We start from the raw sequence: 19,560 nt of genomic DNA on the forward strand, positions 1-19,560 counted from the left end.
GGCCGTGAGGCAGGTGAGATCTTAGCTCTCCTACCAGGGAGAGAATCCACATCTTTTGCATTGGGAGGCGAAGTCTCAACCACTGGGACTGCCAAGGGAAGTCCTCCAAGGATGCTTTTAAAAATTGTCATCACGTAATTCCTTCTGCAGCCCTCAGGGGAAGTCCCTCAAGCAGGTTGCTCTCTTTTCTGTCACCTTCCTCACCCATACCCCAGACAAAACCAAAGAGGCCCATTTCCACTTGGACTTGGCTGAGACCTGCTGCAGCTGTCAGATGGGGCGGCGGTTTTTCTCTGAGACAAGGAAGCCTGAACTGGGACACATCTGCATCTTAGGTGTAGGAGAGAGTTCTCCGGTCTTCCTTGGCAGGAAAAGCCGGGCAACCTTTGCCCTCTCTCCTTGTTGACAGCTGGACAACCACACCAAGAGGCTAAGTTTTGTTTTCCTCCTTTAGATTCGCCATGAACAGGTGACCCTGACGAGGACACGGGGGTTCTTAAGTGTGGGGACGTGGAGCCTTCGTCTAAAGCCTTAATGTATCGGCAGCAATTATTAAACCACTTACTGGATGTGGCCCTTTGATCATAAGCTGGCTGTCTGACAGCTGCCACCCGCAGGCAACACATCCGTCTTTTAAAGGCAGACCCTATCACACGATGATTCAGGAAGAATTTTTAAAGACTCCTGATCAGTCCCATCAGGGAGGCAATAAAATCATATGTGGACATAGTGTGGAGGAAAAGTTTTCCTTCTCAATAGCCAAGTGTTATTATTATCTCTCTGTACTGACTCAGCTTCTTGCCCCACCTGGACTCTATGACATAGGTGACAATCAGAGCTAGTCCCAACAGTATGGGTAAATCAGTTAAAAACAAAGAAAGAGAAGAAAAAAAGGAACAGGAGAAAAAAGAAAGAAGAAAAGAAAACATAAGGAACAAATACATCTTCCACCAACCTTGATTTTTCACTTCAGCGAATTCCTTGTTGTATTCTTCGAGAGTTTCCCTAAGTTTTTGGTTCTCTGTCTCAATGTCGTGCAGGCGCTGCACTTTGAGCTGGAGCTGCTGCCCAAGGTCCAGCGCGGGAACGGGATCTGCAAGAGAGGGACAAACGGGTCACCCTCCTCTGGACACACTTGAGCCACCCTTGCAGAGGCTCGGAGCAGGTCACCTGGCTCCCAGGCCGTCAGCTTCCCGGGGCCCCGCTGGGTGGACAGGGTTCATCTCTGCAGCCACTAAGGGATGGAGAGGTAGAATCCAGTGCGTGAGAATGGGGTGAGATTGACCATGGACTCCCTGGGATCTGCCCGCTGCCCTGGCCTGGTGTGACACTTGAAGGATTTTTCATTCCCTGATCTGCTAGGAAGAGTGAGAGATATACATGGTGGCTGGTGGGGTGGGCAGGGGCAGTGGGGGAACCTGGAAAAATCTCCCAGCACCCGCTTGGAGAAGGCACCAAAAGCCTCAGGTTTCTAATAATTCTTGTGAAGCTGGAAATGAGAGCTGCTGCCCGGAGAGCGTCTGCTCATCACAGAGCACTTTTTATGGACATTTTCTCATTTGAGCCCTAGGACAATCCTGGGAGAAAGATGTGTGACATGTATCTCCTTCTTTTCGCTGAAGTCGGAACTAAAGCTCAGGGAGGCAGGGTGATGCGTCCAGGTTTCCAGTTGGTTAGTGGGCAGAGGGCTTTCCCTGGTGGCTCAGAGGTAAAGAATCTACCTGCCAATGCAGGAGACGTGGGTTTGATCCCTGGGTCGGGAAGATCCTCTGGAGGAGGAAATGGCAACCCATTCCGGAATTCTTGTCTGGGAAATGCCATGGACAGAGGAGCCTGGTGGGTTGTAGTCCATGGGGTTGCAAAGAGTCAGAATGACTTAGCAACAACAGCAACAAGGGGCAGAGAGAACTCGGACCTAGATCTGCGCGATCAGTGATCATCCTTCCAGTGAGGAAGGTCCCCTGAGGGGGGCTCTTGTAAGATGGTCATCCTTTAACTGATGAAGCATGCTCAGGAGACAGTCAGGATTTACTAGCTGGTGATCTGAAGACAGGAGAAACCCGAGTTTCTGCTCACGGTGGTTGTGCCTTTTGCGAGAGGCATACCTGGTGACCAAGCCATGGTGACCTGTACTGGGCCACTGAGCCAGCCAGCCAGGAGGCCACCACACTGCGAGTTATAGTACAAACAGTAGGAGAATGGAGATCTAGGCCAGGTATGAGAGGCCCTGCAGACAATTCAACATGCTATCCACCATCATGTTCCTTACAAAAAAACTGGATTAATTAGGTGAACCACTGACTGAAACCACCCATCCTGGCCCAGGCATGATAGTAACCACTTGACATGAATAATCTTCCAACAGGAGGTCCTGATAAGAAACTAGCAAGCTACCACCAACTGGAAGAATTCAGGAAGGGTCAAAAGGAGAGGGGAGACACCAGTCCATACGTCCTACCAACCTCCCAGAATCCTCGTAGGAATCCACCTTGGCAGAGCGAAGTGTGCACCACCAGGAAGTATGCTGAGTTGGAATGACTGGCCAGAGACCTGGGAAGGAACCCCTTCACCATAAAACCTGAGACTGTGAGCCGTGTGGCAGAGCAGTTCTCCTGGGCCCCTACCCTGACGCTCTCCTCCTGGGTGTCCCTTCCCAGGGAAGTCTCTTGCTTTGTCAGCATGTGTGTCTCCTAGGAAAATTCATTTCCGAGTGTTAGACAAGAGCCCACTCTCGGGCCCTGGAAGGGGTTCCGGTTCCTGTAACGGATTTGGACCTAAAACCGGACACTGTGGTCATGGAAATTTACGGTACTAGTGAGGTCTTTGCCATTACCATTAATTTAGCACAAAAATGGAGAGATATTAAATGTTCTTCTGGCATCAACTGGGTCTTTATTTTTATTTCTGCTGCACTTATAATCCACCTGCTGGGCCCCAGTGGGGCACTTCCTCTAGGACTCTCGGGCCCTGTCAGAGCAGAAGCATACCCGAGTCTGCTGGGCTTAGAAGAGATTACGGAAGATATTTCTGGTATGGACGCCAGCATCACTTGTGAGACGGCTGCAAAGATTTAGTCTCTGGGTGAGGAATGCTAAACACCGAGCCCTGTGGATCAACAAGGGTATATATTCAAGCGCTCACTTAATTTTCAAATACCAGTGCCGTTAATTTTTCAGACCACCCCTGGTTCCTGGAAGGGAGGGCTCAGCCTACCACGCCTCAGTTGGCACAGCCACCAGGAGCCAGGAGCGCTCTGAGATGCCAGTGTCTTCATGGGGTTTACAAAACTCAGGCCCCAGGGCTCGTTCAGTACAGCGTCCAACACCGTCCATCACATGAAACCCCAGTGGCTGGGCACTGATTCTGTGCATATATACAGCTTATGACTACATCACTGCTTTCTCATTTGTGGCCTCTCATGATTATTTTTATCAGCATTAAAATATTTATATTAAATTAGATCTCAAAAGCTATTTCAGGGATATGGTTCCTTGTAAGTAGGAGTGGTAATAATACTATAGAATGAACATCCTCAGAACATTTCAGGTGCAGTTTTTTTATTTTTAAATTTCAGTATCTTCCCTGGACACCTTCCCACGCCCTTCTCCTCTCCCACCATGGTCTCATGCCGGGCAAATGGCCTGAAGGAGATAAAGCAGCATGCCCTTGGCTCCTTCCACGTACGATGACAACTTGAACTTGAAACAGAGATCAGGGAAGAACTGAGGAGGAGAACCACTGTGCTTCTATAAAATTCTATGAACATCAACTCCTGTAGGTTTCCCGGCACAACTGCCAGTCCAAATTATATTTTTAAAGAGCTAAGCTAGTACACTGCCCTCCATCCCCAAAATTTCTGTTGACAACTCTTCCAGTCCCTTCCTTTTAAGAGGCCAGGACCCACTGTATCTGCTTCGAATAAAAAAATAGCTTCCCTCCTTTGATTCAGCAAGGAATTCAGTGACATATAAAAATAGCATGCACATTGTCAAGTGAAGGGTAACTAGGACCTTTAGACACATTTTCAAAGCATTATATTGTAAATGAAAATTCTAGCACGCTCATAATTATTCATTATGGCATGTATATTTAATTTAACACGATTAAAGGTTAACGCCTAAGTAGCAAAACTGGTCAAAGAATAAAGAATGAACTGGATTCAAACATCTCTATGCATTAAACTTCAAACTTTACTACAGTACAGTTGAATGACTCAACGCCTACAGCATTTGAATATTGTTTTGGATTATGTAAAAGGCATTGCTAAAGTACCTCTTAGGCTTAATTTTTATTACTTGTATTAAAGGAACAGCTAATTACCACATGACAATATAATGACTCTAGCATGTTTGGGCTAGAGACCAAAACAATGAATTTCGGCATGCCAAACCCCAGCCTGCATGTTAATCTAGGGGAAATCATAGCTTTTTGTCTCGTTAATGATTTCCAATGCCATTTAAACCCCACACAAGTATTGTTAGGTCTTATTCTGAACGTCACAAGCCGCCCGTCTCAGCAGCTCCATTAGGGAACTGTCTGGGGGAGGTGAGAGCACACACCCATCCGTGGAACAGGAACACACGAAATCCCTGCCACCTCCCAGTCAACGTGCTTTACTGCCGCTGCCATGCTCCCGACGTGACAAAGTTGCCAAGTGTTCTACAGCCGTCTCATAGTTCATTCCTGAAACGCTCTTTGAGGCATGTTATAGCTCATTATGCAACACAGGACTCAAAGAATGTAATTATAACAAACAACAACAAGACCATCGCCTGCATGTGTTCAGCACCTTCGCCTACGTACATGGGACATTATCTCGTTAATTCTAGCCGTCACAGCCAGAGGTCAGTGGGGAGGGGGCCCTGCAGCATGTCAGGCACCGGTGTCTCACCCAGGGAACACGGGGAGGAGAGAAGTCGGCCAGGCAAACAGGTATGCAAAAGTCTAATTAAGATTTCTGCTTCCTGGACCAGCAGCCGACTAAATTATACTCTCTTCAAGTACTAATATAACAAGTCTGTCCTAAGCATCTGTCTGCTCTGGGTAAGACACTGGGATGGACGTCCAGGCGAATCAGGCAGGCCCAACCTATCAGAGATAAACCATGTTCACAAACAACAAATGTAAAAGCAAGAAGGGCCAAATGGAAGACCATTTCCAGATGGAGAAACCAGGAAAAGGAGACCTTTTTTTTTTTTTTTAAAGAGCCAGAGTTTAGACCCATGGAGACTTTGGGGCAGTAAATTCACATGGAAGGAACAGCATGGAGCTAGAAGCAGGGGAGGGCCAGGAGCAGCCACAGAAACAGTTCAGTCCAACTGCTGGCACCCATGTACACACTCTATGACATCAGGACTGTGCCAGGTGCTGGGTGGACATGACGGTGAACAAGACAAGATGCTTGTTCTCAAAGACGTGACATTCTACTGAAGTGAGGGAGACAGACAGACAGCAAAACCAAACAAAACAGGGTGCTTTCAGTACTGCCAAGCGTGAGGATGAGAGGAGACAGTGCGTGGAGAATGGCAAATGGGTCCTGGAGACAGATGGACAGGGAGGGACTCTGAGGGGGTGACCCTGGGTTTGAGATCTGGATGTTGAAGAGGAGAGAATGTGAAGACTCTTGGTAGAGGGAATGGCCATGCAGGGGTCCAGGGGTGAGCGTGAGGAGGCACATAGAAGGCCTAGAGAGAAGCCGGTGAGGTATGATGAAAGGAAGGGGAAGTGGCAAAGAACAAGCTGCCAGAGGGGGAGCCCTGAGTGCAAAGATTTAAAGAAAGATATGAACAAAAAAGAGAGGGAGAGAGACAATATGAAGAAGGATCAAACTGAATTTCAGAGCTGAAATTACTGTGTCGGAGACGCCCTGCTGCACGGCAGGCAGTGTGTCAGTCCCATAAAAATAGTGTCCAAAGTGAGCTAAGGGACTGAGTTTGGCTTCAATTCCATTGTGACGGACATAGCCCTCAGAGAATGGGACTCTTGCAAGATGAGCCAGTGCGGCATGAGGGAAACTGCAGTGCCACGAAAGCGTTTGTTGGTTTCCTAGCTGCGAAGTATTTAAGTTTTAAGCTTAAAGATGAGTTATACAATTTTCTTTTAAAAAGCTAAGTGTTCTAAATGAGCTGCCCTGTTCTGTGATGGCAGATGGCTATCAGTAATATGCTGCCTGGCAGACATTTAAAAAAATATAAACACATAATCTATGCCTTCGAAGTAAATGTGATGTTTTAATACTTAGTGGGGGGAAAAAAACTGCTTCTTGAATGAAACTCATCTACAGTGACAGCATTCTAAAAGTGGATATTTGGAAATGTTCCCATTGTCACATAAACTTATGGGCAAAGACAACATTGTCTACAAAAAAAAATCTCAGTGCCTCATATCAAACAAGCGGGAGTAGGGAGAAATGGTTTAGAGTGTGGGCCATACTACATGCTATTGAATCCCAGTTCTGCCACTTACTGGATGTGCAACCTTAGAGAAGCTACTTAATGTCTCCATATTGTACTCTCTTCATCTATAAATTGGGCATAATAATTGTGCCAATATCATTAAATTGTTGTAAGGATTAATTACCATAATATGTGTATACACTGCCAGGCTTGGAGTTAACACTCAACAGATGTTACCTATTATCAATTAACTCAAACCTGAAGAAATATTTGTCAAAAGGAGTTTCAAACCCATTTGTTGATAATATAAAAAATACAATATCTTCCGACTAGTTAGCAAGAAAAATTGAATACCAAGGTAAATAAAAATTTACTAGCTGAACTTCAACTAATATTTTCTCATAACTGGTATGCAGCTTTCAAAGGTAGAAATCATGTTTTTGTAAAGATTGCTAATAATGTACTGCTTTGGTTTGGTGCTATGTATCTTTGTGATTATCTTTTCCAGCCATTTATGGCAGCCATTGAAACCAACAACAAAATGAACAGAACTTGGGAGATTTCCACTGCTGGCTCTGGCAGATTAACTGGCACCAGACCTGACCTCTGGCCATAAACTGGAATACTAGGCAATCTAAATGAAACCACCATTTACAGATGTTGAACAACCAGCAGAGCAGGACGGTGATCCCTGAGAGAGGGAAACAAGTAAGGTGAGCCCTATGATCACCCTGACTTTCTGCCAGGAAATACTTCCTGGACTGCAGCACAGGCAAGGGGGAAACCCAAGCAGAGCAGAATGGTCTTCTGGATTGAGAAGATAGACTTCAGAAGACCAGTAGGCTGAAGCACCTGGAATTTACAGGGCAGAGCACTGGAAAGGAAGGAGATATGCAGAGCGAGAGAGAAATCTGCAGAGGAGTAATCTAAAACCTGTTGATAAAAGATAAGGTACATACGTACACATCAGGTGAAGCTCCACAAGGCTCGGCAAAGAACTGCAAGGGAGGTCTAAGTCAACAAATCCTAGAGTGTGCAGAGTGTTAGGAGGCTTTTGAGTTACGACTGGCCTTAGAATAGAGGCTTGTTGAACAGCCAGGACATTCAGTGGAAGACAGCAAAGGGCCACACCAGAGTGGAGGACTAAGCTAATCCTAAAGTAAAGGCTAGTTTGGACCTGTCCCCAAAGGCATAAAGCATGTCTCTGAATAATTGAGTTGATCTGCAAGTAATTTAACTGCCGGCCCCAAATATTTCAACACTCTTAAGAAAGACAACAAAATCCAGTTAATAATTAAAATGTCCAACATCCAATCAAAAATTACTAGACATGCAAAGAAGGGAAAAAAATCAGTTAATAAAAACAGAACCGGAAATTATAAGAGACAATGGAAGTAGCTGACAAAGACTTAAACAATTAATATAAGCATGCTCAAGGATTAAAGAAAAACATGAACAGAACAAGGAGAGAAATAGAAGCTATGAAGAACCAGATGGAATTCTAGAACTTAAAATACAATATCTGAAATGAAAAAAAAAAAAAAAATTCCCTATAATGGCTTAAGCACATTAGACACTGCAAAATAAAAAAGATCACAGAACTAATCCAAAGATATAGTCACAGAAACTATCTAAATAGAAGCACAGAGAAGAGATTGGAAAAAAAAAGTTACTAAAACCTCAGCAACTTGTGAAACAATAACAATCTGACATACATGTCCCCAAAAGGGGTGAGGGATGTATTTGAAAGAAGTGGCAAAATTTTCAAAGAAAGCTATAAACCCCCAATCCAAGAAACTCAACAAGGTCCAGGCAGAATAAATGCAAAGAACACCAATAAGCAGTCAAATTACTGAAGAGAAGAATAAAAGGAAAGTCTTAAAACCAGATAAAAGAAGACTCCTGGGAAGACTCAGTAGTGTTGTCAGTTTCCCTGAAATTGATCTATAGATACAGTGGAATCCAGATCAAAATCCTGGCAGGCTTGTTTGTACAAATTGACAAGTCAAGTCTAAAATTTACATAGAAACTCAATGAACCAAAACAATTTTGAAAAAAACAGACCAAAGGTAAGGACTTATATATCATCTGATTTCAAAATTGACTAAAAAGGCACAAGAGTCAGGATATTATGATACTAACATAAGGATAGACATTCAGATCAATGAAATAATAAGCTGGACTTCAGTAAAATAAAAACTTCTGCTCTTTATATGACCAGAAACTGGGAGAAAATATTTGCAGGGAATATATTTGACAGAGGACTTTTGTATCTAGACTATATAAAAGTTAGAATTCAACAGTAGGCCAAACAATCCAATTAAAAAAATGGGCAGAAGATTTAAACAGATGCCTTAGAAGTGAAGTTCTATGAAGGTCCAAAAGCATGTGAATAAAAATTTAGCATCACTAGTCACTGAGAAAAACACAAGTTAAAATCACAACGAAACACGCTCTACACTCACTAGAATGTCTAACACCTAAAGCACTGACAACAACACACAGCGTGGAGGACGGGGAGCAACTGGAGTCCCACACGCATCGGGGGAGGCGCCAAAGTGACACCACTACTTGGAAAAACCACTCGACGGTTTCTTGTCAAGCTAAACATGCGCCACCCTATGCCCCAGGAATTCTAGTCCTAGCTATTTATCCAAGAGAAATGAAAACAGACGTCCACATACAGCTGTCTATGAACACTTACAGCAGGCTTATTCACGACAGCCACAAACAGTTCAAAAGTCCATGAACAGGTGGATGCGAAGGCAGATTGTCATACATCCACACAGTGAAACACTAACACTGCTCCCCAGTAAATGTGCACAAATAGCCCCCAACACACCACACTGAGTGGAGGAAGTCAGACGCATCAGAGTACCTACCCAAGGACCCCATTTATGTGAAACTCCAGAAATGATGAACCTAACCAGGGTTGACAGAAAGCACATCAGAGGTTGCTGGCATTTGAGACTGTGAGGGAACTTTTGAGGGGTTATGAGTGTTCTGTATCTTGACTGTCTACTGGCCATTGTATCAAATTGTACACAAAATAGGTGTTTTATTGTGTGCAGACTATGCCTCAATGAGGTTGATTTTAAAATATATGTATTTTTTACTGAGAGCAAAATGTTTTTTGTACCGCTAATAAAATGTAAATTTTAAGTCCTTTTGAGTCTTCATCACATCCTTTAAATTCTGTTTTTAGTACATGACTGGCAATGTATTTCATACACTGCTGTAATGACACATGTACATCATTTAAATAAATAAATAGTATATATTGGGGGGTACAAATTTGAATTTTTTTTTACTGTTGGGGGACATGAACAAAAGTAGCTCAGAAAGTCCACTCAGACCATGGACTTTGTAGAAAGAATGGACAGAGAAGGTGGAGTCAAGGTGGTGAGAAGTAACGGAGGCTTGGATTAGGGGTGGCTGACGGGGTGAGTGGTCAGATTTGGGTTGCATCCTGGAGGCTGGGTCAGCAGGACTCACTGATAGATAGCTCTAAAGTGTGAGAGAGGGAAAGGAGAGCAAGCTGACCCTGCCTCTGTGGCCAAACCCACTGTATGCGTGGTGGTGTCATCTACTTTCTAGTGGCGGGGAGTGGGGGGCGGGGGGAGATGTCATCTAATTTCTGGTGGGAAGTAGTGCTGTGGGGGACCAGCTGCTCTCCTGTGGCCACACGGCGTCTGCAAGCCTAACAGAGTCAGAGTCACCCAGGGCGAGTCTGGGGAACCCACACTCCTGCAGAGGAGAGAGGGTCTGAAGAGGAGCATAACGGCGGAGGTGGGTTCTGTGGGCACAGTGGACTCTTAGATGAGAGAGCTGGGCTGTGGAGGGAGATGCCACCGTCCTCTGAGCACACGTGTCTTCTCAGTGAAATGCGAGGTGTGTGGAGATCAGGGCTGAAGAAAGGTGTGAAACAGCACCTGTAAGGGGGATGCTGGGAATAAGGGTGGGGCCTGTCTGGGCTGCTCTGACCTTATGTAGAACGACCAGCATGGTTCTGCAGGAACTTCAGGACACTGGTGTGGATGCCCTGGTCACTGTCACACCACTAGCCCCGAGGCAGGTATGTCCTGGGAGGAGGAAGAGGGTGCCACAACCACATGGCAGGAGGGGAGCTGTGGGGCTGGGAATCGGGGTTCTGATTCCATCAGGTGGCAGGGTGCTAGGGTGTGTGTGCAGGAGGGCAGTGGGATGCTGGCTGCTTCTGTTGTGAGGGACTGCAAAGACGCGCAAAGACTGACCCCCTGGACCCCAGTCCACCTGTGCGCAGAAGAGGAGGGGATGCGGCCCATGAGCGCCAACCCCGTGACGACATCAGAACGCAGCAGACGCTCCCTCCACCAGGGCACTCTGGGCTAATGTAATCATACGATTACATAATTAACCCAGCTGTCTCATTAAGAAAATCAACTGGAATTCAGGGCATAATTAGTCATACAGCAATTAGCATGCTGATGAGCAACTGATGAGAAGCTGTCTAGATAGTGCGTGTGCCAGGACCACCCCAGTCACGGCAGTGGGGGGAAGACGCCACCCCCGCCCCCACTGCAAGCCAAGTCACCAAGTTGCCACCAGTGAGCTGGGCTGGGGGCCAGGGACAGGAGTCCAGAGGGAGAACCCTGAAGGTGGGGCGGCAAGCGCCTTGGATGCCCATCTTGTCAGGCTGGCCTTTCTTCAGTGCATGTGCAGCTGCTTGCTTGGCTTGCAAACGTTCTGCTCCTCGAGACCCGAGTTTGTTTCAGGCTGGTCGAGGAGGGTGGAGAGGCGGCCTCCTCTTCCGGCTGCAGTCACCCCAGCACTGGTTAGAGCCTGACCACCCCCTGGCCCCTTTGGACCAGCTCTGGTCCTGCTGCCCAGCAGGGGGAATGGGGGCACCTGCAACCCACAGCTTCACTCCACAGCTGAGGCCCCGTCCCTCTCCTGTCCTATCATGGAGCCGGTGGTTGATTTTCACATGTGAATGGAGATGTTTCAGGAAGGTAACCTGAAAACATGCAAAGGGGCTCCTGCTATCAGGCTCCGAGGTTAGAGTTCTCTCTGGAGGGACCTGGGCACCCGTGGGCTGCTTGCCAACCCCGGGAGCCTAGAAGACCCGGACTGGAGCAGCCTCCCAGGAGCAGGCTGGGGTGGCCACATCACATGGCCTTCAAAAATGCCACCAAGATGCATGTTGGTGAAAAGCCTGGTATGAGAAGCAAGGGGGTAGTTGTAACAGATCGTATAAGACTTCGCTGCTTTTTTTTTTGGCCAGGAGTCTTACTATGCATCCTTCATCAGGGTACAGACAGGAAGAAAAAAGACAGACAGAAAGGAAAAAAGACTGAACAGGGCTTCCAGTAACTGATAGCATGTCTTCACTTTAAACAGCCTGTTGGGCACAAGGGACCGGCTCACTCTGTTATTCTCATGTGCTTGTTTCATTGCTCAGTCGTGTCCGACTCTTTGCGACACTAGGGACTGTAGCCCACCAGGCTCCTCTGTCCATGGGATTCTCCAGGCAAGAATATGGGAGTGGGTTGCCATTTCCTTCTCCAGTGGATCTTCATGACCCAATGGCTGAATCTGTGTGTTCAGTGTCTCCTGCGTCGCAGGCAGATTCTTTATCCACTAAGCCACTGGGGAAGCCCTGTTATTCTTACAGAAAAGAATTAAAAAGCAGCTCTCAGAACGGATGATGGTCCTCTTTTACTTCTGGATGCTCAGATGTGAGGCCAATGGGGACCTTCTCCAGCAGAGATGGTTTTCTTAAATCCTGATGGAAACTTCCCGCCGCCCCGAAGCAGCAGCACCCAGGAGCAGGGGCATCTTGGTGTGGGTGTTGCAAACAGAGCAGCCTCCAAAACGGGCTCCCTTCTGCTGGTGCCCTTTCAAGACTTCTGAAAACTAACACTTTTTACTTCTGATTGCAGGCCAGTCATCTGAGGGGAATGAAGTGAGCTGGGCCAGTCAGGAAACACTGTGCTCCAGCAGAGTTTCCTGAGTCCATAAGTGTTTTATATCACTGGTAATGATAGGAAACGGCAACCCACTCCAGTACTCTTGCCTGGAGAATCCCATGGACAGAGAAGCCTGGTGGGCTACAGTCCGTGGGGTTGCACAGAGTCGGACACGCCTGAGCACAAGCATCTCATTATGGGCTCCCTAAGATTTAAATCTTAAAACCAACCCCTCTGGGCACTGCCTCTGTGTTTGAAGGGTTTGGGTCTATAGGGCCTAAACCATGTCTTAGCAAGGACTGAGCGATGACTCTCTGTTGGTGTTGGGGTGGGAGGGGCCCAGAGAGAACCCAGAAGATGATAAGAACCAGCAAAGACTCTGTCAATGGACTCTACACTGGGGCAGATATGTTCTGCAGCACCGCTGCCCAGCTCTCCAACACTTTTCTTTCTAGGAACTTCTAAAAAAAAAAAAAAAAAAAACCTTTGCAGAGATGTTTGTGGGACTGAAAAGGCACAGTTGTGTTTTATACCAATTATTAAGTGTGGACAAATACTCCACCCATTACTGCTTACGTTCTTATCTGGTTAACCCGCTACTAAGGGCTATTCAGCAACTGAGATTGAGAGTTGAATATTTTATAAATGTATGCTCCCACCCCATCCCCCACCCCCAACCCTCTGCCCCAATTGTAGAGATAGAGACGAGCTCATTGTAAAGAATCTAAAAAGTATCAAGAAGCAAGAGCAAAGTCACCCACGCGAGGTTAATTCCTGGCAGATTATGCATACCATGGTAACTCTACTCAGAACACAGTAAAAATTCCAGTTATGCAAGGGCCTTTAAGAGGAGGTCATTCCAGAATTTTCCCAGCTATCTGAGAAGGTCACACTTTAAGAGTGGAGACATTTACTTCTTCTTCCATTACAGTGAGGGAAGGAGGCTGCCTACTTCACCAGCTTTAACTGTGGGATATTCTCTCAAAGACACTCCGCAGTCTCACACCACCCGAGGGAGGGCAGGGGTCACCTCTCAGCCGCATTTGCATCTTGGGTGGGTGGTGCTGGGCCTGGCACGTGGCTCCCAGAAATATAGGCAGAGGGAGTGTGTACTTCGGAACAGCACACCTTGAACTTTTTCTTGCACTGCTGGGGTCAGTGTGGTTGACAGTCGCTGACCTCTGCTCTCACCCACAAACATAGATTCCAGTGTACAAGGACGCTAGCCTCCCGGTCAGGGTGTCTGCTGCTGAGGACTCCCTGACCCGGGGCCTCGCCGGGTGTCCTCTCCACGTCACGCTGCTGGCAGAGGCTATGATTCTTTTCCTCATGTGAGTGGCCATTAGCAAATTAATATAAATCCCTATCAGAGGTTATTAAAATAAAAAATTTTAAATATTTGCAAGTGTAAGCTATTTGTACGTTGATCATATAAACAATGATATAAAATCTGTGATAAGAGTCACAGATGAAGCCATTTAGGCTGATGATGTAAAACTATGACTTTACGAATCTCAATATAAAACTACTTTACTACTGCCATGACGTTGACAAGAAAGGCAAAGGCCACATTCAACTAGAATAATGATGAGGAACAATAATAGAATTGGTGACTGGAGGCTAACTTGGCACACTTTTCGCTGGTCTTCTTTTTAATTTTGTAAACCAGATAGAACCACATAAACAGTATTGTCATTTAGAGATGGATGAAGTAACACTGCATGAACTGGGTCCTGGGCGAGAGCCATCTGAGTAGCTTTCCTCCACTGTCCATTCCTCTCCAAGTCTACCTCCTCCAGTAGAAACCCAGTGACCTCACCTCTCCCTTCCCATACCACCTGGGATCCCTTTCTGATCTGCTTCCACACTGCAGTCAGACTGACTTTTTCGTTATGCAAATCTGATCACGTCATTTCCCTGTTTAAAATCCATCAATGGTCTGTCTGTGAGACAAAGTCCAGAACCCTTCGTCTACTCCAGCGGCCTGGGCCCCTCCCTCCTGAGTCACTGCATTCCCTGACTCAGCTCAATGACGAGCAGGGCTCTTGGACTACTAATGGTGTCCCGGTGTGGATGATATGGTTCATGGCCACTCTCATCATCTCCCTCTCCTCCTCCTGCTCCCTGGGGCTCATTGCCACCTCTGACCCTGCCCTGTCCTTCCCCATCTACACTCTCTTGCCCCGGGGCTCTGCCTTCAGAGCACTGCTCACACCTAAAATTCACTAATGATCTGTGTGATGACTTTTGGATGCCCACATTCCCACCAGACTCTCAAGTCCACAAGAACAGGAAGCTGTTTGTCACACCTGCTCCTAGTCCATCCCTGGTACTCAGCATCGTGCCAGGGGACAGCATCCTCAGTGCTGACGGGGCTTTGGGGGTGCTCCATGGAGCCAAGGGGCACAGCAGGGGGGAAAGATAGCATACACTGGCCACAGTAGCAGGATGTTTCTGATAACAAGTATCTGGCAATAACCTCAAAACTGATGAAGGAATGAGGCACATCTGGTGACAAGTGAGAAGGGAGGTAAAGATGAGCTCTTAATGGTGGCAACTGTTCAGAGGACACAGCAGGACAATCGTGGACTTAAATGTTTACTCGGTGTCTTTGATCTAAAGGAGGTTTTTGGAAGGAGAAATAGCGCTACTTGGGATTTCAGATGTGGAAGCTGAGAAGAGGGAGGAGCTTGGTGACCTCAATGCTTCTTTTGAACAATAGAGCTGCACCGCTGGGGGAGGGAAAGGGCTGGGGCAGAGGGGGTCCCCTGCTCCATGCGTGAGGCTGGGTGTGTCGAGCTTGGGATGTGGTTGGATAGCTACTTAACCCAACACATTCTAGTTGTGTTAACCTAACACATGTTAGCACCAGCCACAAAAACCCAAGGCCTCTGAAGTGCATGTGCTGGTGTGATGAACCCTGAGTGCTAAGGATCATCTAGATGCTAAGCGCAGTCATCTAGAGCACAGGCTCAGTAGCTGTGATGCACGGGCTTAGTTGCCCTGAGGCATGTGGGGTCTTCCTTATACTAAGTCACTTCAGTCATGTCTTACTCTTTGTGGCCCCATGAACTATAGCCCGCCAGGCTCCTCTGTCCATGGGATTTTCCCAGGCAAAGATACTGGAGTGGGTTGCCATTCCCTCCTCCAGGGGATCTTCCTGACCCAGGGACTGAACCCATATCTCTTACAGGTTCTGCACTGGCAGGCAGGTTCTTTACCACTAGCGCAACCTGGGAAGAGGGATCAAACCCATGTCCCCTGCACTGGCAAGCAGATTCTTAACCACTGGACCACCAGGGAAGTTCAAGTTGTTTCTTGAAACCATAACTTAACACTCCCCACCTATGTTTCTGAATTTGGCTGGATTGAAGCCTGGAGCCCACAGACAGTTAAGGCCCTCCGACTCTCCCCATTTATGTGACTGACCGTCAATAAATGCATTGCTATTGACCAGGTCCTTCCTGTAAGCCTCAGCCACATTATTACTTCATCTGAGCGATAAGCAGACTTCAAAACACAGGTTGAGAGCGCCAAGCTCCATTCCTGCTTTTCAAGTACTTGTTAGATGTGTCAGACCACAGCATTTGTAAGAAAGACGTACCTGGGAGGCAGGTAAACGTGATCTATGTGGCATGCAAATATACTCTGATGAACTCTTATTATTACAGAAAACATCAAATGTTATTTGCTCACACCACCTTAAATTAAAACTGCCAGCCAAAAAAGGACAATTATGAAGCATATCACCAATACAAGGAAAATGATGATGGAATAACATTAAGTGGAAAAAAGCAGAATATAACTATATACTCATGATCAAAGTTCCTTAAAAATTATATATGTATATGAATAAGGACTGCTCAGGTAAAGAGGCATGCTGATGAGAAAAGTGGTCTCTTTTCTATTGATAGGCAGTGAAGATGGCAAATAACTGCAGACAAAGAAACCCAACGACTTGTTCAAGTGGCTTCCCAGTGGAGAAACCTCACTAAGGGAGGACCCAGGGACAAGCTGGACTTTTTTAAAAAAATGAGTGTAGGTTATTTAGAAAACAAGAGCTGTAGGCTCTCTGGGTCTCTGGCAAAAGGCAAAGTAAGCTGGCCCCTTTCAACTAAGTCACTAACAGAGCTAGCACTGGCACAAGAAAACGCAAGCAGGTCCCCCAAGCTGCTGATGCCTGAGAAGGACGGCACAAGTGATTCACTCACCGAGAAAGAGGCTTCACATGAGCCTCGGTCAGAGTGTTCGGGAAACCCTAGGTGGGTACAGTTGAAAGGCTAGAATTTGGAACTAAGAGCTGGATAAACTCCTGAGATAGCAAAAGGGTTAGAACAAAGGCAATCCCTCTCCATCACTAGGCTGTTTCCCGACCTTATTCCATTTTACAGATGGGAAAACTGAGGTTCACAGAGGAACAAGGGATGTGGTCAAGAACTTATAACGAGACCCTGGCATCTGGATCTCCCTGCTCCTTGTCCCAAGTGTCTAAGTGAGTTCTCCTGCTCCTAGTTTGGTGTGGCCTCTGGTTCCCAGAGGGGACACGAAGCCCTCAGTGGACTTGAATTAGAATACAATACAGATACAAAGGAGACTTGTTTCTGCTTTGCTTTGTTAAGACAGTTCTAGCTGTGTTGGTGACGCACACCGGATTCCTAATAAGGGCACGCTTGCAGCTCTAGTGGGCGGGGTGGGGAGGGTGGTGGTAATTTGGTTTCCTTGGTCAGCAGAGGATGGCATTCGAGTGGCTCATTTTCTGATCTGAGTCTTTTCAGGACTGGGTTGGGACCCGTGTGATTGTGTCTGTCACCTCCCCATGGATTGAGTGGACCACCTGGGGACAGAGGGTTGATGGGACCAGTGGGGGCTCTAAATTCCATCTTGCTTTTCTAAAATAAGGAATGAGGAGCCATTATTTCTCTGAATGCCGTAGCAAGTGTTATTAAAATTGTAGCTCTTTATTGCCTTCAAAAGAGGAAACATCTCCTACACATTGTAGTTAAATGGGTTACCACCTGCCCTTTGATATGAAGTGAAAGACTTGGCCAGAGGTCACTGATTCCCTGGATGACCTGGGAGAGGAGCGAGGCATGCGAGGTGCCCTATCGAAGCCATTCCTGAACACGGAATTGGTCAGCCCAGAACCGTGAACATCCAGGGCGTCTGCACAGTGCACACACAGGTTCTATTTCTTCTCTGTGAAACATGCAGCATTTTAAACCAAAGCCTAACGTGGCAGCTCCATCAGAAACCCACCGACTCACCAGACACAACGCCCATGGATGGGCTGCAAGTGCTGGGCTTACCTGGAACATCAATCAATCTCTTGTAGACATTCAAGAAGGCTGCCTCAGCTTCTTTGCTTCTTTTACTCAGTGCATCAATCTGAAAGGAAATGGGAGGAAGACAAGAAGAACAAAGAGCTCAAAATTTGTCAAGAGGTGATTTAATAATCATTGCATGTCTACTGAGTTCCCATGGCAAATGGGAGTCTGATTTCTTCATGGAAATGCTGGACAGCTGGGCCTTCAACCTCTTAGTGTAAATGTCTACAAACACATGAGAGGGAGAAAATCCACGGGCACCAGCCCGTTGAAGGGGAAGGAGGCAGGGCAGTCCCATCACCCAACAAAGTTGGGGCTCTCCAAGAGAACACGTTCTCTTTCCTTCTTCCACCAGTGTAGACTATTCTTCCACCAGTATAGACTAAGAGCTGACACACGCCAGACTCCGAACTGGAGGCAGGGCAGAGAGGGACAGCTCTCAGCCCCAGGGGCTCGTGGTCCAGTTGGGGAACAGGTATGTAAATGAGTAGTGAAATCTCAGCCAGGGGACTTCCCCGGTGGTTCAGAGGCTAAGACTCCATGCTTCCAATGCAGAGGACCTGGGTTCGAACCCTGATCAGGGAACAAGATTCCACATACCACAACTGAAGATCATGTGTGCTGCAACTAAGACAAATAAATGAATCCCAGCCAGGAAAGTGCTCGGTAAGCAGAGTCCTGGGGACACCAAGAAGGGGACGGGCGTTGAGCAATAAAACAGGTGACATCTGAGCAGAGTTCTCAAGAGCAGCTCACCAGGTGGAGAGGTGACACGAAAAGGGGAGGAACACATTCAAACTCCAAGGTTCTGAAACCTGCGGGCCCTTAGGTCCTCTCGAAGAATTTTCTGAAAACCAAAGACCCTCCTTCTAGAAACACCTGTAACACACACGGTTACACGCTCTACCTGTAGGACACTCATGTGTCCACCTGTATTCTGTCCATAGAATCCAGATGAAGAAACCCAGATGGGGCTATTACACCCCAGGGAATGTGGGGCTGCTGGGGGCGAAGTGCACGGATACATGGGTGTGAGACTGGCCAGGTGAGGGGGTCAGTGCACTATCTGGACCTGAGTCAGAGTGGAAGCAGGCCAGGAGGGGCAGGAAGGAGACGACCTTTCCCACCAGGTTGCTGCCTCTGCCCCGGTGAGAACGTGCAGGGCAGCGGAGTGGGGACTGCAGGAAAGAGGCCGAGCAGAGAGCCCAGGTCCAGCTGAGCTGATGTGAGACTCAGAGGATCCAGGAGTGTTAAGGATGGTGTCTGGGTTTCGAGTTTAGGCGACGGTGAGTTTCTGCCTCAGTGGCCAGGATCAGTGTGTCTCATGAACCAACCCAGCTGAGCTGGTTTCCCTCCAGTGAAAAGCCTATTCATCAGAGAAAGGTGATGTGTCCCCAGCACACCGGACACACATCCAAAGAGGCTCTGGCGGCTGGCTGGATTCAGTACGTATTTTGCTCCCCAAACACGTTTGCTCAGACAACAGATCACTTTTTACCCCTGAAGTGTGCAAGATGCTACACGCACGGAGTTCACGCTGGCTCAGGAAAAGGACACTAAATTATATATTCCTCTGTCCCCTCATAGAATTATACTCTGTCTCCAACGTTATTAAAGAGGCAAAAGGATGTGGTATAATTACAGGGACTCTCACCTGAGCCAACCAACAATTTGTTAAGGGCTGACAGAGGTCACCTGATTAAAGACGGGAAGACCCTGGGGAGGGGGACACAAGGTTTGTGGGAGGGGGAGCAGGGCGGGTCTCGGGGAATCCAAGGCAGTGGAAAAAAAGCACAGTGCATGGACTTCCAACTTCTACCAAGTCGTGCTGCAAAATGCCTATGTGAAGGCAGTTGTTGAGGACTCAGACCCACTTTCTCCCCTAATAAAACA

General features: G+C 47.2%; 1 protein-coding gene across 10 annotated transcripts in view; it reads right to left on the bottom strand.

Annotated features, from left to right (window-relative positions):
• CUX1 (cut like homeobox 1) overlaps positions 1–19,560 on the bottom strand; it is a 349,533-nt gene that overhangs the window by 140,039 nt on the left and 189,934 nt on the right. For all 10 annotated transcript variants that reach the window (XM_061402011.1, XM_061402012.1, XM_061402009.1 and 7 more), the window contains exons 4-5: positions 17,650–17,728; positions 956–1,093 (exon numbers count right to left, since the gene is read on the bottom strand). In XM_061402011.1, coding sequence (XP_061257995.1) covers positions 956–1,093; positions 17,650–17,728 — 217 coding nt within the window. The remainder of the gene's footprint in view (positions 1–955; positions 1,094–17,649; positions 17,729–19,560) is intronic.

Source organism: Bos javanicus, chromosome 25, assembly GCF_032452875.1.
Source record: "Bos javanicus breed banteng chromosome 25, ARS-OSU_banteng_1.0, whole genome shotgun sequence".
In the NCBI taxonomy this organism is placed as follows: Eukaryota; Metazoa; Chordata; class Mammalia; order Artiodactyla; family Bovidae; genus Bos; species Bos javanicus.